The 23,371-nt window shown below is 40.5% G+C and overlaps 1 protein-coding gene across 1 annotated transcript in view; it reads left to right on the top strand.

The window, feature by feature from the left end:
* Positions 1-23,371, top strand: part of PAPPA2 (pappalysin 2) — a 275,884-nt gene that overhangs the window by 142,849 nt on the left and 109,664 nt on the right. Inside the window, exons 12-13 of the mRNA XM_062193837.1 lie at positions 21,383-21,518; positions 21,720-21,936. Coding sequence (XP_062049821.1) covers positions 21,383-21,518; positions 21,720-21,936 — 353 coding nt within the window. The remainder of the gene's footprint in view (positions 1-21,382; positions 21,519-21,719; positions 21,937-23,371) is intronic.

The following is a 23,371-nucleotide window of genomic DNA, read 5'->3' as shown; positions in this document are numbered from 1 at the left end:
TTTCATTTTCAACACTATCATCTAATTTCTTTGCTGCATTTTCATTGGCCAATCCCATCTTCTGATTACCCATTTTTGTAAAATGGCATGTGGGCTTATCACTGGAGGACAAGGGGGCAACACATCTATGCATTTTTCTTGTCTCTGTGTAAATTGAGTAACGAATACCCAGTGACCAATCAATGATGGACTGTTCACCAAGTGATGTGATAGTTCACCAACCATGATCTACATTTGTTATGTACAAGATGGTTTTTGGAATGAAAAGTTAGCAGTGAGGTTTGTATGGTGGTACAAATAACCCTTACATGTGCTGATTTCATTTCCTTTGGATAAATACCCAAAAGTAGGATGGTTGGGTCAGATGGTAGATCTATTTGCAGATTTCTGAGGAATCTCCATAATACATTAATTAAAACATTAGTTTACGTTCCCACCATAGTATATTGGGGGGGTACCTTTTTCTCTATATCCTCTCCAGCATTTATTATTTTTTCTTCTTCTATTTTCAATTTTTTTCTATATGCTGTAGTCTGATTGTTTTATACTGATTTCTCTTCTGTTTCAATAATCTCAACTCCATATAATCAGGTAGTAAACTACTTATTGAAGCTTTAATTTCAGTTATTATAATTTAATTCTAAAATCTTTTTAATATTATTTAAATATTCATATTTTCTTTAAATGTTTCTGCCCTACGGTATATTAAAATGTTCATCATAATCATTTTAACATCTACACCTGATAATGTCATTATCCTGGTGATTTAAGATCTGTTCATATTGAATGTTTTTTCTCTTAATCTTCATTCACTTGAACTTATCTACTATCATACTAAACACTGTTGTTACTGAATGTTAGACTAAATAAATTGCAGGGAATCTGGCTAATAATCCCTCCCTTTTAGATGATTTTAACATTTATTTGTATATATATATGATAATGTATATATATTATGCAGATATGTATTTGTATAATGTGTTTAACACAGGGCTTTTGGAAAGATCGTCTAATCCAGTCAGTCCTGGAGACGGTTTGTGCTTCTTCACCCGTGAGTCCTTCTGCAGTCTCCGCTGAAGGCCTGGGTTGGGCTGTCTGCCCTGATCCTCCCTGAAGCACAGTTCTGGCTTCTCAGCAGTGCGGGGCTGCCCGTCTTCTTCAGGCTTTGCCCTTTCTCTTGCCAGTTTCTGCTTGGTTTCTTATACTTTCTCTGCATAGGATAGGAAAATTACTCCCAAGGCTAACGTGGCAGAGAACGTTAGAATCCCTTTGATATTTCTTTTTTCGGATATTGAGTTCATAACTCTTAACTGTATTGGCTGGTTTCAACATTTTCTTTCACTTAATTCATATTTTGTGGCTTTTTGTCAGAAGTGTGCATTCTAATGGTCCTACGCCCGGCTGGAAGCAGAAACCTCCAACTGGACTCCTTTTTTATATGTCAGTTACTTACTTCACACATTTTAGGTTTGTACCCTATTTCACTACAGGTGATCTAGCAGTAATAATCCTTACATTAGAAAAAGTCACTAGGGCCAGTGCCGCAGCTCACTAGGCTAATCCTCCACCTGCGGCGCTGGCACCCCGGGTTCTAGTCCCGGTCGGGGCGCTGGATTCTGTCCCGGTTGCCCCTCTTCCAGTCCAGCTCTCTGCTATGGCCCGGGAGGGCAGTGGAGGATGGCCCAAGTGCTTGGGCCCTGCACCCGCATGGGAGACCAGGAGGAAGTACCTGGCTCCTGGTTTCAGATCGGTGCAGCGCCAGCCTTAGTGGCCATTTGGGGGGTGAACCAACTGAAGGAAGACCTTTCTCTCTGCCTCTCTCTCTCACTGTCTAACTCTGCCTGTCAAAAAAAAGTCACTAAAGCATTAAAATTGTTAATATATAAAATTAAGGATGTTTGGTTTTGGGTCCACTGTTGTGGCACAGCAGATTACGATGCTGCTTGCTACTCTGGTAATCCCACACTGGAGTGCCAATGTCAGCCCTGTCTGCTCTTCTCTCCAATCTAGCTTCCTGCTAATGCGTCACGAAGGCCCTGGAAGGTGGCCACAAGGGAGACCAGGATCGAGCTCCTGGCTCCTGGTTTCTGCAGCCACTTGGGGAGTGAATCAGCAGACTGAAGATTTCTCTTTCTCTTTCCATCTCTTCCTCTTTCTCTGTCACTGTGTGTTTCAAATAAATATATCTTTAAAAAAAAAAAAGACTAGCTTTCACAAATCCACGTAATACCAAATAAATTAGTAAGTGATTTTCCAAATAAATTGGTTAGTTATTTTTTTTTTTTAAGTTTTCTGAAGGCTGCGAAATCTCTGGGCCGTTTATTATTCCTTTTGGTACACTTTAATCTTGAATTGATATACAAATATGATTTGTATGCAGTGGATTACAGACAACTTTATTGCACAAGTAAGAAACAATAGTACTGGAAAACATTAGTCTTGAAAATATCTTTCCAAAACCCTTCATTTACCAAAATGTGACTTGCCCAACAAAATTTCTGTCGTTTTAATCCACATTTACTGAAGTAACATTCTGTTACTTTTGTTTTCTTTTGATCTTGAGCCAATAGACTAAAATCTAACAATTGTCTTACATAGAATAAGTGTAGATTTGTTTTATTATTTACAATGATAAGAGCCTTTTCAGGAAGGGGATGGGGGGGCAGATGAAGAGAGGAGAACATGGTTATCTTTTTAGAATCATACTTAGGCAATAAGTGAAATTTGTTTTCTTTATAGTAGTAACAATTTTTAAAAATTAAAAAAACCACTCATGGTTCACAAAATGCATTCACATGCTTGTTGTTGTTGTTTGCAAGAATAGACTGTGAGTTTGGCAAGGTAGATATTTTCTTGTTTTACAGATGGGGAAAATAAGAATCAAAGACTCCAGGTGTTTTTTCTACATCATTCAGAAATACAATGGTAAACGTGAAACTCAAATTTGTGCCTCTTGACTCCAGTCCCATATTTCCCTATACTGTTGCCTCATTCAGTCAGCATTCATTAAGCACCTGCAATATGCCAAACCTGGAACTAAGCACTGGGGATAGACAGGGAATATGACACGAGCAAGAAAACAAATTAAAACATATGTGGATTTGGAAAGAAAGGATTCTTGTCTTCTTTTGTTGGATTTTTTTTTCTGAATTCTTGAAAGACCAAGCATCTGTGAATTTAGTTCAGAGGATTTATTAAGTATTTATTGTAAACTCTAGGTGTCATGAGGGGATAGAGAGAAAAAGCAGAAAGCAATCTCCTTCCAGAAAGTGCTTTGAGTCTAAATTATGGAGACAGCAAATGAAGCCATTTGAGAAGCAGACACTGAATAAGCACTTGTTGTTTGGTTTTACAGGGAGCCCATCAACATATGCAAAATCATATGTTCATGTTTATCTTCATGGCTGTTCTAAAATGTCTCCAATTTGGAACGACCTCACTTGGGCTGGACTGGTTAGCAATCCTAACAGAAACCACCGCGTGCTCACAGTATTTGAAATACCAGGGTCTTCCACATCAGTTATAAATTACAGACCACTGCCTGGAAACCTTTGCTACATAAAGCCCAAAGCCTGTTAACCATAGTTTCCTCCTTTTCTTTGTTTGATTTCAACTGGCCAAACATTGAATCTGAGTCTAACAGAAAACACAATGCTTGTTTAATTGATTGGATTTCAAAGATGAGAATCCTGAACACCAGGCAATGAGAAGGAAACACATTTATTGGGATTTCTTCTGTTCCAGATATTTTATTATGAATTCTAAAACAACTCTCTCAGAGATATGATTTTTCCCATTCTAAAAATGATTACCTGAGGATTCAGAGATGGTCCAGGTTTTGGATAACATAACTGGTATGATACAGATGGGGCTAAAATTCAAATCCAGATGGTTCCAAAGCCCATGGTCCTCCCTCTCTTCCCAGATGCTGGGAAACATTTTCTGTAAAGAAATGATAAAAGATAATTTCGGGCTTTAGGACTATGTAGCCTGTATCTCTACACATTTACCTACTGTTTGCATGAAAGAAGCCATGAGAAACATGGAAGCAAAGAGCACAGCTATGTGCCAGTAAAATGTTATTTATGAAGCAGAATTTCGACTTCTTTTTTGGTAATTTTCACATTATTCAGACTATTTTCTTTAGTGTGTTTTTCAACCACTGGAAAATGCAAAAATCATTCTTAGGTCACAGACCAAAGAGCGATAGGCAGTGGGTCAGATTTGATCAATGGGCCACAGGGTGCTAATTCCTATTCTGTATCATGTTTGTTTCTATAAATGTTAAAGTTATTTATAAGCATTTACCTTATTCCCAGACCAGGACAATATCCACTTTTAATTCTTCTTAATAAACCCTGCCACATGTGAACAGTACACTATGCTGTGGATAGATTCAAAGATACATGAATTATCATCTTCACCCGTCAGGTACATGTGAGAGGGTTGGTCATGGTGACATGCACACACCATCAGAGTGTTATGGTGTTCTGGTCTTGGCAACTGCCCATCCTGTCCACCTTCCTGCTAATTCACCTGGGAATCATCACATACTGGCATATAGGAAACCTGGATAGAGATTCTGGCTCTTGGCTTTGGCTGGCTCAGTCCTCACTGTTGCAGCCATTTGGGGAATGAACCAGCAGATAGAAGATCTTTTTCTATGTCTCTCTCTCCTTCTCTCTCTGTCACTCTGCCTTTCAAATTAATAAATAATTTTTTAAATGTACATATGAGAGTATGTTTAAAACTTCATAGAGAATGGAATTAAAGTTTATTTTGTTGCCAAAGAATACTGAAATCCATGCACAGTTTTTCATAATATGCATTTTCATGAACGTTTTGAATATCTCTCATATGCCTGGTTTTCAACATTTTGGGTGAAAAAATAAACTTATCATAAATTCCATTTCCATGAACTATTGGAAGTATCGTCACGCACAGCAGTGGGCATGGTTACCCAAATACTGAAAAAGACAGAATGACGTAAATCATGGGCTAGAATTACAGTGAAGCATAAAATAGATGCAAAAGGACCTGGAAACTGATTGGACATAGGGAGACAAAGATAAGGCTGAACTCTGGCTGAATGCCCCCTTTATTGCATTTTCCATGTCCTTTTACACACACATACACACACAGCTCAAGGATTATTTACTTTATAAAGTCTGTCATTTCTGATCTTCTCTCCAAAACCACAGGTATTATAATTAATCAGTCCCTCCTCAATATGCACTTATATCATAGTGCCTGTAAACGTCACTGTCTTGTTACCCGTCCATCTCTCCATCCTTTGAACTATAAGGATCTTGTGGGCAGAGACAACTTGTAGTCATGGTTGTAAGTCCTATCTCCAGTACTAAGAACAAAGCCTTCTGGTTACCATCTTCAAAAATGGAGAATGCTTGAATAAATGATGAGAATTTAGACCTTAAGTCTTGGAAATTGTAAGAATATTAATATATTACTATGATGCAGACCAGAGATGAATAAGTAGGGCTAAGCAGTGAACAATTTTGAAAAGGGGAGGTGGCAGAGACCAGAAAAGAGAGACAAGCCACCTGTTTTTGCGACATTTTTTAAGAAGAGAGTGCTACTATTCATTACATTACTTGTGAGATAGTAGTAATATTTGAATGTAGATTATAATTAGAGTTGCATACTATAATCTCTAGAGCAATCTCTCTCATACACACACATGTGTATATATATACATATTTATTCACAAATAGCTATAGCTAAAAAGTTAAAAGGGAATATTAACCACAATAATAAAATAGCTTGATTCATCCAAAAGAGAGCAAAAAAATAATGAAGTAATAAGTAATGGATGGAACCACAAAACCAATATCAAGATAGTACACTTACACTCTACTGTGATATTAATTCCATTAAATATAAGTTGTCTGACAACTCTATATAAAAGGCAGAGATTGTCAGTTTATATGAAATAAAAATAGCCAATTAAATACTATTCATAAGAGAATACATTTTAAATATAAAGCCACACAAACTGGAAGTAAGAGGATGGATAATTAAGTACTATGTAAGCAAGGCTTAAAAAATTGATGTTCTATGCTAGTATTTGACAAAATAGACTTAAAAACAAAGCATTACCAGAGACAAAGGAATATTTAATAATGATCAATGGGTAAATTTGTCAAAAAGGCATAAGAATATTATAAACCATATCACCTAAGAGCAGAGCTCACAGAAAATGAATTAAAAATTGACAGAAATAATGGAAGAAACAGCCACATTCATAGTCCTAGCTGGGGATTTTTGTCATCCGTCTCTCAGTAATTGATAAAACAAGTAGACAAAAAGTCAAGATTATTATTAAATATCTTGACCTAATTGACATTTGTGGAAACTCTGTCAAACACATGAGATATAATCTCCAAGATCGACCACATGCTAGACTATAAAAGTTTTCATGAATTTATAATGATTAAAATAAGGTAGACTATCCTCTCTGTCATCAGCACAACTAAACTAGAAATAAATAGCAAGACATCTGAGAAATTCTCATTTTTTATAATTAATGAATACATTTTTAAATAATCCATGGATCAAAAAATGTTTAATGGAGAAAATTGGAAAATAATTTGAGCTGAATGATAATAAAGCAATATAAGAAAATGTGGATGGAATTAACAGTATTTATAGGGAAAGTTATGTTTTTACATGTGTAAACAGTATTTAGAAAAAAGCCATATAAATCGATAATCAGAATTCCCACTTAGGTATTTGGACAAAGAACAAATAAATCCAATGTAAAAGGGGACTGGCATTGTGGGGTAGTGAGCAAGGCTGCGTGCAGTGCCAGCATCCCGTATGGGTGCTGATTCATGTCCTGGGTGCTCCATTTCTGGTCCAGCTAATGGCCTGGGGAATCAGCAGATGATGGTCCAAATGCTTGGGCCCTGCCTCTCACATGGGAGACTCAGAGGGAGGTCCTGACTCCTGGCATTGGCCTGGCCCAGATCTGGCTGCTGAGGCCATCTGGGGAGTGGACCAATAGATAGAAGGTCTCTCTGTCTCACCCTCTCTGTCACTCTGACATTGAAATAAATGAGTAAAACGTAAAGAAAACACCAATGTAAAGATTAAAAAAAGCTGAGAACAGGTATCAATGAAAACAAACTCTAATATTTTGATGTATCACATTTATTGATTTATCAGTTATTTTACTCTCTCTGGAAGTAAAAGCCAGTGCATTCAGACTTGGCTTTATGAGACATAAAAAGCATTAAGTATATCACGTGGAAGAAAGGGTAACATTTTTGTTATTTTCTCATAAATTGGGTTAACATATGGAAAGAAAAGAGAGATACCTGATAATTACTTCATTTAGTATAGCAGTGAAGTACAAAGTAAAGATGAAAATGAATGTTCCCCCTTGTTTTACACCGCTACCAATAAAGAACATATGGGCAAAGAAAATATTTCATTTACAGTAGCAGTAAAATTAGTAAAAGACTTAGGGATAAATATAAAAAGAAATCTGAAATATTTATAGGGAGAAATGCTGTTGAAGAAGACAATGCTACAAAGGAATTGAATAAATGAAGAGCTGCAAATCGGTTCTGTGTAGAAGTATCATATGAATGTCCATTCTCCTTAAATATTTAAGCTTTACATATACCAACAAAAATCATTACAATTTCTTTAAAAAAAGATTTATGAGGCTGGTTTCCATGTCTTATGAAGATTCTAAAGAAGATGAGTAATGTGGGCTGGCTTTGTAGCGCAGTGGGTTAAAGCCCCAGCCTGTGGCACTGGCATCCCATATGGGCACTGGTTCTAGTCTCTGCTGCTCCACTTCCAATCCAGCTCCCTGCTAATGCACCTGGAAAAGCAGCAGATGATGGCCCAAGTTCTTGGCCCTCTGTACCAATCTGGGAGACCCGGAAGAAGCTCCTGGCTCCTAGCTTTGGATTGGCTCGGCTCCGGTCATGGCAGCCATTTGGAGAGTGAAGCAGCAGATGCAAAACCTCTCTCTCTATGTCTCTACCTCTCTCTTTGTAACTCTGTCTTTCAAATAAGTAAAATACATCTTTAAAAAAAAAAAAGGAAGAAGATGAGTAATGGAGTGCTGGCTTTGTCAGATAATAAGGTATATAATAAAATTATAGTGATTAAAACAACGAGGTACTGGCAGCTGGATAAACAGAGGGATATGTATACAGGTGATGGATTTGAAGTTCAACTTCATCATTTGAAGAAAATTATGACAGTGTACCTATTTGTACATATCCTTGCAAATTTATGACACTACCCAATTGCCTAAATTTAATTAATCCATTGGAAACAAAGTAATATCTTCTCTCTGCTATATTTTACATTTTTCTGATTAATAGTGGATGCAGTATCACTCCATATAATAATGATGATTTGTAGTTTCTTAACCACAATAATGATCAGTTTATTCATTTGGGCTAGAGTTGCAGAAATATTTTTCATTTTCTTATTTTTAAATTATTATATTTATTTTTATGATTCTTATTTTTCTTCTTACTTTTATAATTATCCTTACTATTCTTATAGTTTTTTCTTTCATACTTTAGCATTAGCATATTTAAATCTTTTATATAGAATAAGAGATCCACTTTAAAAAATATATGATACATCAAGTTTTCTAACACTGTCCATTAGAACATTCACCATGTCCTGATGACTTACGGTGCCACACTGATGATAAACCAAGTTCTGGACAATATTTGACCTATTTTTAACCCTCTGTTGTATTTCATTGGCCTCCCCACCTCCCTCCTGCACACCATTCCTTGTACCAACAATACACGGTTTTTCGTGCTCTAGCTTGTGCTGTTCTCCTATCTGATAGGAGAGGTCACTCTTCCATGTTTTTGGACATCTTTTTTCAAAGTTTCACTAGTTATATGATATTCACGAATATCCATTTTCTCCATAAGTTTTAGTATGAGACTCAGTTCATTTCTTCTATCTCTTGAACAATGCGCATATGTGTTGAATTTAATCACTTGATTTGCACGGATTGATATGATCATGTGATTTTTCTCCTTTAGTCTTCAGTATGTTGAACCACACTGATAGATTTTTAGATACTAAAACTTTTTTGCATGAAACTATATTACCTATTTAAAATTGACTTGGAATTTTTTGTTTGTTTTTAGCAGTAAGCGTGCTAGCCAAGCTTAAGGAAAGAATATACTTGGTAGTGCGAGTGAGCATTTCAGGAAAGAACTGAGCACCAAGTCTGTAAGCAGATTTGAGTTTTTATAGATATGGATATGCTGTCCCCTCCCCTTCTTCCTCTTCTGGGATATTGTTGGGTGGACGACATTCTGGACTTAGAATTCCCAAAATTCCTCCCAGGATCTTGTCAGCACAGGGGACCTAATAGCCCCCATGGAGCAGGGCAGGGAAGATTATTTAAGCTGCCCCTGGATAGGGCTGGGACCCACCTAACAAAGTTATTGAACAAGGACAAGACTTTTGATGTGCAAGTGTTGATCTACTTCCAAGGCTCAGTTGTACCTTTTTTCTCACTCAGGCACACAAAAATTTCTATTTTCTTGAAAAAGTTCCTATTTTCTTCAGTTTCTGTCACACACATAGACTAATGTCTTCCTTGCTACTTAACATTTCTCCCTCTAGAGAAGTAACCCATAATTTAAACAGGGGGTAGGTTGGCTGAAGGTCCAACTTCTGTATCTTCTTCAAGCAGGCTATGGGCCTAGGGTTGGTTATGAATAGTCTTTTGCTGTCTGCACTATGGTATACAAAGATGGCCTTGGAAAGATTGTCCCGCATAGCCCAGAGGGATGGTCATGGTGTCCAGTGGGATGGGCTGGAAGCCCAGCCTCATGACTATCTGGAGCAGGATGGCCTATGTCTGTTAGAGACAAACTGAACAAGTGCAGTAAAGACACGTGGTCCAGAGGCTAGCAATCTGGTGCCATGAGCTAAGCTGTCACCTGTGACGCCAGCATCCCGCGTGAACACTAGTTTGAGGAAGACACGTGGTCCGGAGGCTGGCGATCTGGTGCCATGAGCTAAGCTGTCACCTGTGACGCCAGCATCCCGCGTGAACACTAGTTTGAGGAAGACACGTGGTCCGGAGGCTGGCGATCTGGTGCCATGAGCTAAGCTGTCACCTGTGACGCCAGCATCCCGCGTGAACACTAGTTTGAGGAAGACACGTGGTCCGGAGGCTGGCGATCTGGTGCCATGAGCTAAGCTGTCACCTGTGACGCCAGCATCCCGCATGAACACTAGTTTGAGGAGCAGCTGTTCGACTTCAGATTCTGCTTCCTGGTGATGCACTTGAGAAAGCCACAGAAGATGGCTCAAGTACTTGGGCTCCTGACATCACATGGGAGAACTTGGAGCGGTTCCAGGCTCCTGGCTTTGGCCTTGTCTAGCCCTGGCCATTGTGACTATTTGGGGAGTGAAGCAGTGGATAGAAGACCTCTCTTTCTCTTTCCTTTTCTGAAGCTCTGCTTTTCAAATAAATAAGAAATTTGAAAAATGAAAAAGACACTTGAACCAAAAAGAATCAGTAAGAATGTGGAAACCATAGGGCCAAGGAAAGACAACAACCAGGATTTCTGGGACCCAGTTCTGGACCAGAAATTACAACTCTGTTCAGCCTGTTCCTGGAGTTGTCTGGGCTCATCCAAAAAATAGTGAATATGGTTTTGTACCTTTGTACCTGTTCAGTTTGACACCAAACCAACATGTGGCAGGTACAGATGTTCCCTTGAGTCACAGTTACCATGTCTAAGTCCTACCTGTTTTGAAAGATGGAATTTGACAAACCTAGCCTGGGAATTTTAACAAAACCTAGTTATGGCAGCGTTTCACTGAGTGAAAGCTGTGTTCAGTTCTTTTTCCCAAAGGAGAAGCCCTGTTATGGCTTGCATTTGAAGGCCTAGTTAAACTTTGCTATAAACAGCCTTTGCTATTTCCCCATATCTAGGAATCCATAATCCGTTGGTCTGAAAAATGGTCAGAGCTATCTTCAGGTTGTGGGAGCAGGAATTTGCTGCACGGCTGTGTCCCCAAGAGCCCAAAGTAGCTTATTTCTTGACAGACAGTTATGCTTCTTCCTTGTACACCTGGTAGCCACATTCTGTTAGGAAGCTAAGGGTGCTAGTTAAACTCCCAAGATCAGAGTTTCAGGTGGCAGAACAGGTAGGCAAGTCACCTACATGCTAGATTATCTTCCCAGCCCCCTAGGTATAGGTACTTGAAGTCTTCCATGAGAGCCTGAGCAAATACATGTAGAGTATTTCTGAAACCCTGCAGAAAGTTGTCTCAGGCCATGACCATTAACCCATTCAAAGGCAAATAGGAACCCACATGAGGGGTCTCTAAGAATTCAGAAAATGACATCTTTAAGATCTAGGATGGAAGACCATTTAGTACTTGAGGTACTTCCCCTAATATCACGTAGAGAGTGGGCACAATGGATTATTGGATTGCATCGACCAATTGTTTATATTGGATTTTTGCATATATATCATTTGTATATTCATTTTTGAAGTCTTTTAAAATTGATTGTTCAGTTTTCCCTCTTGTATTTTCTGAAGTCACTGGTATAAAATAAGGATTACCTGAGACAGGTGTTCTGATGCATTGGGTTAATTGCCACTTGGAAGGTGCACATCCCATATTGGAGTGCCTGAGTTTTGTCCTGCCTCCACTTCTGATCCAGCTTCCTGCTAATATGCACTGTTGGAGGCAGCAGGTGAGAGTGCAGATACTTAGGCATCTACCACCTATGAGACAGTTACAGTCCCAGGCCGCTGGCTTCAACCTGGCCCAGCCTGGCTATCGTGTGTGTTTGAGGAGTGAACGAGCAGACAGAAGATATTCTCTCTCTCTCTCTCTCTCTCTCTTAAAATACAATTGAATTGGTATTGGCATAGTGGTTTACTGAGTTAAGCTGCCACCTGTGCTGGCGCCGCGGCTCACTAGGCTAATCCTCCGCCTACGGCATGCAGGCACCCGGGGTTCTAGTCCTGGTGGGGGCGCCGGATTCTGTCCCGGTTGCCCCTCTTCCAGGCCAGCTCTCTGCTGTGGCCCGGGAGTGCAGTGGAGGATGGCCCAGGTCCTTGGGCCCTGCACCTGCATGGGAGACCAGGAGAAGCAGCTGGCTCCTGGCTTCGGATCAGCGCAATGTGCCAGCCACAGCGCACCGGCCGTGGTGGCCATTGGAGGCTGAACCAATGGCAAAAGGAAGACCTTTCTGTCTCTCTCTCTCTCACTGTCCACTCTGCCTGTCAAAAAATAAAAATAAATAAATAAATAAATAAGCTGCCACCTGCAATGCCATCTTCCCATATGGGCACTGGCTTGAGTCCTGACTGCTCCACTTCTCCACTTCCAATGCAACTCCTTGTTAATGGCCGTAGAAAAGTATTGGAAGGTGGCCCAAGTGCTTGGGTTTCTGCACCCATGTAGGAGACCCATAAGAAGCTCCTGGCTCCTGGCTTTGGTCTGACCTGGCCCTGGCTGTAACAGTTATTTGGTTAGTTAACCAGCAGTCTCTCTCTCCCCACTCTCTCCATCTCCCTCCATCCCTCCTTCCCACCTTCCCTCCCTCCCTCTCTCCTTTCCCCCTTCTCTCTGAAACTTTACCTTTCTATTGAATGAATGAATCAATTAATAAAATCTTTTAAATTTGAATTGATAAAACTTAAATAAAATAAATAAGATGATATGCTCCTTCACATTTTGACAGGACCCATCTGTAAAACCAACTGATTCTGGGCTTATATGAGGAAAATTTATGACTGTCATTTAAACTTTAAACTTCTTAGGTTTTTATTAAAGTATTCATCTTTTGGTTTCTTTTCCATTTGAAAAATTAGATAGTTGCATAAAGGTATTAGTTCTTTCTAATATTTAAATTTAGTACTGATAGTTGTTCACAATGTATTCATACTGTTAACTCATTTTTTTTTTCTGAAAGTGAATGTTAACTCAAATTTAGCTATTATTATCACTTTTATAGGGTATGTTTTTAAACCTTTTTCTCTTTTTGATTCCACATGTCTGAGCTTTGTCTAGCTCAGTAGTGTCATCAAAGAACAAGTTTTAGTTTTACTTATCTTTTTGCTGTAGTTCTCTATTTCATTATTTTCTACTATTATCTTTATTCTTTCCCCTTTCCTTTTGTTTTTCTGGATTTTCACTGATTCTCTTTTTCTAGCTGCTTGGGTTGAATGCTCGGCAGACTTGTTTTTGGTCTTGGCTAAGTTGTCCCTGAAAGTACTACTCTGCCTGGTCCCATACATTTCAATGTATAGAAGTTTTATTGTCCTTTAGCCTTAAGGGTTTTGTAATAGCCCCTACAATTTCTTTTAAAACATTGTATTTTCATGGTATTTTGTCTATTTGACTTGAGCTCTGATTTTTCAGAGCATGAAAACTTTCTATTGTGGCAGTTGTGTCCTTACTATTTTTTCTCCTGCTTTGACCCTACATTTTATTAGGAAGCAGGTAAGCAGTGAATGTTTATTCATTCAGGAATTAAGGCCAGTCCGCCGTTAAAATATAAACTCTGCTACCTGTCAAAAATTGTCTATCACTCTTACTGGGCTTCTCTATTTTTGTTTATATCCACAAACATCTCTAAGATCCCTTTCTCTGCTCCTCTGAGCTTGATTTTGATTCCCTGATCGTTCTTCTTCTCATTCCCTTACTTCTCTTTCTTCCTCTCCCACTTCCCATTCCCCATCCTCCTCCTCTTCCTCCACCTCTTCCTCCTCTTCCTCTTCTTGCTTTTCTTATTGTGCACTGTTTTTTAGCTTGTCACACTTTTTATTTTAATAACTGATGATTAAAAATTATATTTACAGTGCACAATGTGATATATATATATGTATACATTGTGAAATGATTACCACAATCAAGCTTATATAATTACATTCTTATACATTTCCAATATTGGGTTGCAGAAAAACATAGTTAAATTTTGGATACACAGTGAATAATTGTTTTAAGTTTAATTGCATGGACGTAAACTAAAAAAAAAACACATTGTTTATCAGATATTCAAATGTAAGTGATGATCCTGTTTTGTGGTTTTTGCTAAATCTGGTAACCTTTGTAATCCTTTCTTTAATCAGTCAGATGCTAGTTACTTATTCAGAGATAACTTCAACCATTCAGGAAACTGTCCAGGTTTCATACTGCAATCACAATGAAAAAATCCACTGGGGGAGGCACCAAGTCTGATCACTACCTCAAAATTTTTGACTGTATTTATAAGAAAGTCGATCGGAGCCTTTGTCAGGGGTTCTTACACAGACCTTTAACAATATTTGCTGTCTGAATTTTGAGTCTGATATAGAAAACGAGCAACAAATCAGTAGGAGGTCTAGAAACTGTCAGAAAGCATACTCAGAACAGCATTGCAGCCTCTGTTTTCACCATTGACTAGTAAAATAATATCAAACCATCTATCCGCCCTCCCCCCCTACCTGGGCGTCACTGTTGTTTTCAGATTTCATCCAAGCAGGTATGGTTCAGTCTGGCTTTGCATTCAAGTGTAAGATTGATCATGATTTTTTTTTAAAGGTAATAAGCAAATAAGAATAAAAGTGTTTCAGTCAGACTAACTGCTGGGGTCAAGATCATTCTCTCTCCCAACTACCGTTAAAGCGTCCCCTCACAAAGCTTCCTGGAAATGCAGGACCTGAGGTTTGCTAGCTCGCACCTGCATCCTGACAAGGTCCTCTGCTGATCTGCCTGCGTGGCTGAAGTTGGAGGAGTATTGCTTCGGAGGATTGTTAACCGTAGCATTCAGTGACAACACCTGTTCAAAATGATTGACCATTGCCTCCAATTCATCAAAGGAAAATTAGGCTAGGTATAGAATTCTCTGATTGCGAAGGATAGAAACTTTTCTAAGATATGTTTCAATTATTTCTATTAGCACAATTGCAATGTCTAAGAAATTCTTGTGCTTTTTCTGTTGTTTGGAACATTCCCTCTTAAGGTCCCTGTTTTTGTTGGGAATTCTGCAAGAGCAAAGGTGACCGTGTGTATGATTTTCATCTCCACCAAAAACTGTCCTAGTGCACTATCTAGGAACCCTACCTCCCACTGGCTGCATGGCTTATTCCCAGAGGTTGAAACATGTAACACCCCCTTCCCTGTTGGATCGCTACTAATCGCTGAATTTGCATGGAAGTTTTTGGAACATCACAGTCTCTAAGTTCTGTGAGTAACTGGGATGCAGGCTGGAAGCTTGCCCAGCCGCACAATACTCTCATCCCTCCCCTCACATACGTACTCTTACTCTCAAACGAGTCTGTTTTCAGCCATGTTTCAGAACACTTTTTCTCACTCTCAGTCTTTATCTTCAGTGGGGGCTTCTTAGGACTCAGTCTCTGAAGTGAAAACTTAACCTGCAGATAGTTTATGAGAATTCCCTTCAGGATCAGCACTTGAAGGGGGTGGGCGGAAGAGCAGGACTTCGAGCAGCCAAATGCAGGTGTCAGCATCCTGCAAGGAGCTGTGACGGCCTTCAGGGTGATCCCATTCTGTGTTCCACTCACTGCTATCAAAAAGGTCACAGGATGTGAGCTTCCCACCCAACCACCCAACCTTAGGAAAGTGGCATGACCCTGATAAAAAGGATTTTTTCACTGTGGACAATTTCCAGAAAGGGACTTTGCTATGAGCTGAGTCGTAAAGAGGACCTGTGGATGCTGATCCCACAATAGTTTGGTTCTCTCCCCTTCTAACCCTCCTTCTGAGTCCTGTAAGCTCTTCTAACACAGTATCTGCAGTTAGTACTAGTATCTAAAACCACAGTTTGAGGGAATGCTGTTAGAAGGAATGGAGCAGATTATCTGTTCCTGGCCCAAGCCTCTCCCACTGACTTGTCAGATTACATATTTTTGCATATCTCTCCTGAGATGGTGGAGGCCATAATAGTGGTTCCTTCTTTATTTCACAAAATGATGAGTTTATCTCATTCTTTAGAATAAAGAATAACATAAAACTCCCAGTGCTTGCAGTCTTACTTGTAGTATAAATGAACAGTGCAGAGTATCAGCTGGAGTTTTAACCAATAGCAAGAGAGGAGGGGTTCTGGATATGGGAAAGAAGGCAAACCCAGCTCAAATCCCACCTTCTCATTTTGACTCCTATGCTGAAGTACAGAAATCCTGAAGACAGCTCACAGGCAAGACACTAGATGCCTCCTACCCTCCCTTCATCATTAGTTTAGAGTTCAGGCCAAATCTTTTGGAATTAATTTCCTCTTGACAAAATTTCTGAATTCTACATAGATAAAAATATTATGGGGTGATTTATATGAAATTGGCAACGTTTGATAAATGTTTTCTACAGGTGAAGCTCTGTAGAAAAGGCACAGGGTTCAACTCACGGAGCAAGAATTCTTAATCTGAATTCTGTTGACCCCCTGCTGGAACCGCAGTAGCTTTCCATTTCCAGAGGCTGTATAAAGCTTTCATGTCTGTGTGCTTATATGACTTCATTTTTGGAAGGGCAAGAGGGCCAAAATATAGGTAAATTTTCTAAGGAATCTATTGTTCCCAGTACATCTCAAATGTAAAACATGGCTACCACCAGAAGTGTACAGAACTTAAAGTGGGGAAACCCTAGTTCTTTCCCATCTATGATGTACCTACAGGAAGTTTCAGAATCCCACTTACCACTCCATCATGTAATCTTCGTATCCCCGGGGCTACTATAATTCAAAACTCTCGGGTGGGACTAAAGACCCAATGAGCTCGATACAGGTCCCAGCCGAGGGTGAGCTGCTGTCATGTGAGCAGAAGGGATGCCCGCCTCCCCTGTCCTGCTCAAGACCCGTCCCTTTCCCTCCGGTGTCAGGAAGTGCCACAGACAAGTGGAAATGGGAAGCCCAGAAAGAACAACCACACAGTAACGACCTCAAAGCATTTGAGAACCTCAGGGAGGATTCTTCTCAAGTTTGTGGTGTAGTTTCGGGGTCTGCTATCCAGTGACCACCGCAAAAGATGACCTGGAAGTTGAAATGCTTGGCCTGGGGGCATGATGAGTGTGTCTGGGCCCAGCAGGCAGACGGCAGTGGGATTTCTTAAGCCCCAGTGGTTCTGCAGTAGAGAGGCATTCTTTCAGTTTTACCCATCACCAGCAGCTAGTGGTTAGGCTGGGTCTTTACTGTGCAATCTGTGGATGAAAAAAGCAACTGAGTGTGTGGGGCTGGCTTTCCCCATGTGTCCGTCAGTATCTGTCTGTCTTTCTTTCTATCCCCCTGTCTGTCTATTTACTCTGTTTTTTCCTCTTCATCTCCAAGTATTTTGTGATAGATTCAACGAGCAGTCATTGGCAATCCCTCTATATTTAGACCATTCTTAGGATTTGAAATTTGCTTACTTCCCTATATGGCCTTGTATGTTCTCCCTGAGAGCTAGCTGTAGTTTTTCTTCCTTGCAAAAAGCATGTTAAAGTTCCTTTCACATTGCCCTTGTAGTCCATGAATGCAACGTCCTTGTTGAACAATAAAATATTACAGTTAAAGATAATGATCCTTTTATCTCTCTGACACTCTGGATTTTTCTCAAGGGGAGAGCCTAGTGTACATCTTAGATCTAAGAGGTCTTTAGGTGTGCTTCAGGTGAGCTTTGTCCTGAAGGGGACAGCCATTAACAATCACACATTCAATGTGGTGATCAGAGGAGACTCACACGTGTAGTTCAAAGGTGACATGTGGATAGAGTCAGCAGAGCGTCCTGTTGCCAAAGATTCAGCCACTTGTTTTTCACATTTGGGAACATAAAATTCATCATTCATTCCATATAAAACAAAATAGCCTGCACTATACCTATATTAAAATATCTTTGAATGTGGAATGCAATTTTAGTTTTCTAATTACATTGTCAATTTTAGAAGGTTCTATGTCTCTGTGTACATCAGTAGCAGATTTTTAACAAACACATGTCGAATTGAATTTTCTGAAAAGTCTATTAAAAGAATTACACACACTACTTATATAATGTATTTTTTCTTAGAGTCCATTCATAAAGCAAAGGTACATTCTATACCAACAATCTCAGATATTGACGTTTCTATGGAAACAAAACCTGGAAAAATAACTCATATCTAGGAGCATCAGTTGAAAGATAGGATATATAAAATTACTAAGCCTGTGTAATTTTTCAGAGAAGCACAATTCTCTCTCCATTAAAACATGCAGCTATATATTTAATTTTTTACTTAGACTTTATTTTCTGTAAGATTTTTTAGATTCACAGAAAAAATGAAATGAGGGACAAATTTGGCACATGCAACACTCTTCACCAAAGTGGTCCATTTGTTAACAATTGGTGAAACTATATTTATACTTCATTATCACCCAATGTCCATGGTTTTCATTAAAATTTATGTTTGAGTTTGGGCATTCTGTGTTTGGACAAATTTATAATGATTTTTATAATTGTATTTATACACCATTATAATATCACACATATTTTTTTATTGCCCTAAAATTTCTCTGTGTTCTATATTTAATTTTTTTTGACAGGCAGAGTGGACAGTGAGAGAGAGACAGAGAGAAAGGTCTTCCTTTTGCCGTTGGTTCACCCTCCAATGGCCGCCGCGGCTGGCGCGCTGCGGCCAGCGTACCGCGCTGATCCGAAGCAAGGAGCCAGGTGCTTCTCCTGGTCTCCCATGGGGTGCAGGGCCCAAGCACTTGGGCCATCCTCCACTGCACTCCCTGGCCACAGCAGAGAGCTGGCCTGGAAGAGGGGCAACCGGGACAGGATCGGTGCCCCGACCGGGACTAGAACCCGGTGTGCCGGCGCTGCTAGGCGGAAGATTAGCCTGTTGAGCTGCGGCGCCGGCCCTATATTTAATTTTAAACATTTATTCTTTCAACCTTTTCTTCCTGCAATGTAAACAGGATAAAAGAATTTCTTCTTGGGAGTTAGAATTACTGAGCACTGAGTCCTTAGTTTACGCTAGGCACTGCCCTACCTTTAATCTTTATCATAAATAGGTAATATCTCTGTTTCTCAGTTGCAGAAAAAAGGAACCCCAGGCTCAGGGAGGAGAGATGAATTATTCAGATTTACCGAGCCAGTAAAGATTGACTCAAGACTCAAACCCAGGACCTCTGCCTGGCTGCTTCTCTTTCCAGGAAGGCAGATTGACCTGATTGCCTTTTGTCTCTCTTGGACTGCGTGTGCATGGCTATTCAGATCAGTCTCAGCGGCTCCAGCATTGGGAGGGGGAAGGCTTTCTTGCGCTTCTAGTTGCCGTTGTGAAGCACACGTGGGGTTCAAGTGAGTGACACTTGGCTGCCCTCGCTGCACCATTGCAAGAGGAAGTGCCCGACACTCGGCACCCACAACTCAATCAAACCCTTTTCTCTCCTTGTTGTGTGTGGTTCAATAGTCCTCTGTCTGTGTCTCCTTTGTAAGTCCCTTCTGTGGTTTTCCTACTCACACCATGTCCTGGAAATCCTGGCGTAGCCTCTTCCCACAAATCACGCAGGCCACCGGGGGCAGGCTTTCAGATTGGAAGGCCCTCCAGCAAGGAGGCATATTGCTGGGAGATGCAAAATGCTCTGGGAGCAGGCCCTCTGTGTGGAGGAACCCACACCACAGGGCCTACCTCTTCTATCCAGTTTCAGTGGGTGGTGTCTATTTTGGGATCCAACTAAAGGTGGGGAAACTAAGCTCTCCTGTTCCTTGTTGAAGCCACCTCATTCTTCAGGTCTTGGGCCCATTGGGGTAAACCTACCACATATACCATCTGTTCTTGGCTCAGGAAATAGCCCAGATCTTTCTTCCAATACTCAGGTATCATTTGTGGTGTATGGAAAGGAAGAGGTTGTGGGAATTCCTAGGGGGTTTTGATGTCACTTGTTGCTGGAGTTGAGGGGGTCTGAGTTAGACGTTTGGCTACCTTGGGGTGGGTTTCCTGTCTAGCCCTCTTCCAGCCAGGCACAAAGGACTTTGTATTAGAAGTCATAACCTATGGGTTTGGATGTTTCCAAAGTTATGAAGGAATATTTACTATTTCAAAGGTGGGGGGAGATGAAAAGGGAAGAAAAGACATCATAAAAAGGAAGTGTGGCTGGCCTTCGCCTCAGATGAGAAGGAAGATCTGTGCTGCTTTGACTGCTGCAAATCCTAACATCGCCCTAATTAAGCCAGCAGTGCAAACGGGCACTCTGTGAATGTGCCTCCGAGACTTAGGAAATGTCAGTCTGAGGACAAGGAAGAATTCTTGTTAAAATGGAAACATCTGCCTTACTCTCCTGCTCCCTACTTTTGGATGAGATCCCTGTCATTAGATGCTGGACCCTGATTTTACACAGAGAATAGCTTTCTTGGGCCTTCATCACTCCTCAAACCTCATAAAAAGCCCAAGAAATACACACAGAACTCTGAAAGTTCCATCGGCTGATTCTAATAATATCACACCAGTGTAACAACAGAGACAGTTGGGGATTATTCACAGCAGAAACTAAGAGGAATATTCAGCAATAGGAAATCAAACCAAAGTAGTTACTGCATTAATTAAATCCAATGTGGTAAATAAGCACTAATCTCTCCGCAGGCTGAGCCGAGGGGCTATGCCTCATCCTGTAGCTTCTAAACACCTTTTTTTTTTTTTTCCATTAAAAGAGTCCCAGGTGAAACACTTGCATAGTTTACTTTGAAGGTCTATTTTAGTGTTAATCATCCTTACCATCTAGGAATATTCTCAGTTATTAACTGAATTTGCTTTGCCTCAGTGTTGGCTCGTGTTCCAGCCATAGACGGGGGCTTGAGTAAACTGTATAAAAATAGACTGTTGGACAGGTTGTCATCTCAGGAGCAATAGATTCGGCCAAATCCTCTTTCCATGTCATTACTCCACATTCTCAGTGAGAGGCACTGATAAAAAAAAAATGAAAAAAAAATTAGAGAGATGGGGAGACATATCTGTCTGTGGCAGTTCAGAACCACTCAGCTTGTTAGCATCTTGTTAATGTTGGCTTGGTGATCACCTTGTCCACTTCTCTCCATTTGATGGTAGAGACTGTTGGCTGGTTATGTGGAGGCTTACAGTCTCCAGCATTGGTCTCTTTGTGTAATCTTTGTGAGAAATTTAAGAGACAGGTGCAATGGGTAAAACATTTCAGAAAAGATGGCAGACTCAGCCTAAAATTATCTTCTTTCCATCTTGTTTTTGACTTCAGTGCAACCTTGGGCACCTTTTTGTGCCTGCTCCGTGTTTTGTTTTTTTTTCCCATTTGTAAAGGGGAAGGAAGCTTATTTTATGAATGGTAAGCTGTCTAGGAAGAATACAATGGTACGTGGTACATGCCTTGATAGCCTGGTGGAAACAAGGGCTCATCTATATCTATGCTTATGCTTAGGTGTGTTTCAGTAGACCAGGAGTGGCTACGGCAATTTTCATTTTCTTGGCGTCTGATGGCCTGGCTCCTGGGGAGCGTCGGCAGCCAACCGTGACCGTCTACCTAACTGACATCAGTGGAAGCAACCACTCTCTTGGTGAGTCTGACAGTTTTCTCTTTCGGGTTGCTAGAGGATAACCCATTAGACCTAGGAGTTAGCTGACACCTACCTCTGATGTTGTTTGGAATCTTACCCATATCATACTGTATGTTGAGAGACCAAAGTGAGTTCTGCGTATGAACACATGGTACTCAATGATTGGTGTATGATATTATACATCCTCTCATTTCTCTTCAGGAACCTATGAACTGTCATGCCAACAAAACCCAGTGGTTATCAATGTGACCCATCACACAACTGCCCTGTTGCACCACACTGCTTCAGTACTGCTGAATTTTTCCTCCCCACTGGTGGGCATCTCAGCGGTGGCTCTGAGAACTCCCTCCCACATCAGTTTTTCAGCTCCTCAAAGCTGCACCCCAGCGAACAGGGGACAAACTCATCAGGGACAGAGGTATGCAGGTCCTTTCTTCCTCTCTCTTCCCATTTTCCTGTGGCTGGAATGGACTGCCTTTCTGTAGGTATGTATATAGTGCTGTGTATTAGAGGATAGTGGTTCTTTAATCACCAACTGAAAAAAAAAGGATTTGGAAGTGCTTAAACACAAATAGGAAACAAGCAAAGAACAATCTGTAGAAGGCACACTTGGGTTTTACATTTTGCTCTTCCTTCCTTAGTTGACATAATTTTTATGTAAATATTTAACATCCTTACAAGGTCTTAACATCTTTTTTACATATAAAACCACTGACTTCAAATCAACACTGTTATATAAACTTCCAAAAATCGTCTGCCAAAAACTCAATGTTCCCTAAGCAATGTATATTTTTCCACTTGCTTCCACCTGGACAGTGTATATAGCAAGTTTAACTGTTACTTACTAAAGCACATCATACGATCACTTAAGGTCATATATGGAAACTAGGGACTACGTTTGCTGCATGTATGTTTCTGTGGCTATCTGTGACTGTCCTTGTCTAGACAGGTGAGTTTGCTGGATTCCCAGCAGCAGCTAGTAGAGGAACTGCTGTCACAATGTAGGTGGGAGCTCTCCAAATACAGCAGGTGTGCTGTCTTTGAGCTGGCATCATCCTCTATCCATCTACTCAGTCGAGTGGAACTAAAGGCAACAGAGTGCACTCCATAAGTGAGGGAGGTGAGCTCACCTTCTTATTATTGTTATTATTGTTATTATTGCTCACGGAAGCTGGAGTTGTAGATGGCGCACCATTATCAGGGAGGAGGTATGCCCATGCTAGGTATACCAGAACACATTCTTCACAAGGATGGGGAGGAGAAAATGCAAGAATTGGATATGAGATATCTCTTGCTGTGTAGCAAATTATACCAAAAGTTAGTGGCTGAACATAGACATTATCTCAGAGTTTCTGGAGTAAGAAATCTGGATGCAGTTCAGCTGGATGCCTCTGGCTTAAGGTCTCCTAGGAAGTTGAAGTCGAGCTGTTGGTCAAGGCCACAGTTACCTCAAGGCTTATTGGAGCTGAAGAACTCACTTCAGAACTCACTCAACTGGCTATTGTCAGTCTCAGAAGAGCTACATTCAAGCTCTCTCAAATAGGTGCTGGCAACATGCATGCTCACAGAGGGCTCAGAACTTCGCCACAGGGGCCTCTCCGTGAGTTTTGAGTTTTCTGTTGACATGACAGCTAATGGTCTAAGGGAGAAAGAGCCAGAGAGGGAAAATGCATGAAAGACGACCCACGAGGGAAGCCACAGTCTTCTAATAACATAATGTTGGACTTGACAGCCCTTTATTTCTGGCATATTCTCTTCATTAGAGATGAATCAGTGAGTCCAACCCATACTCAAGGTAAAGAGTTTGCATCAGGGCATGAATCACTGGGGAGGGTTGTGCTTGACGGTGACTC

This window comes from Lepus europaeus, chromosome 5, assembly GCF_033115175.1.
Source record: "Lepus europaeus isolate LE1 chromosome 5, mLepTim1.pri, whole genome shotgun sequence".
NCBI lineage: Eukaryota > Metazoa > Chordata > Mammalia > Lagomorpha > Leporidae > Lepus > Lepus europaeus.
This window is presented reverse-complemented; position numbering and strand designations above follow the sequence as displayed.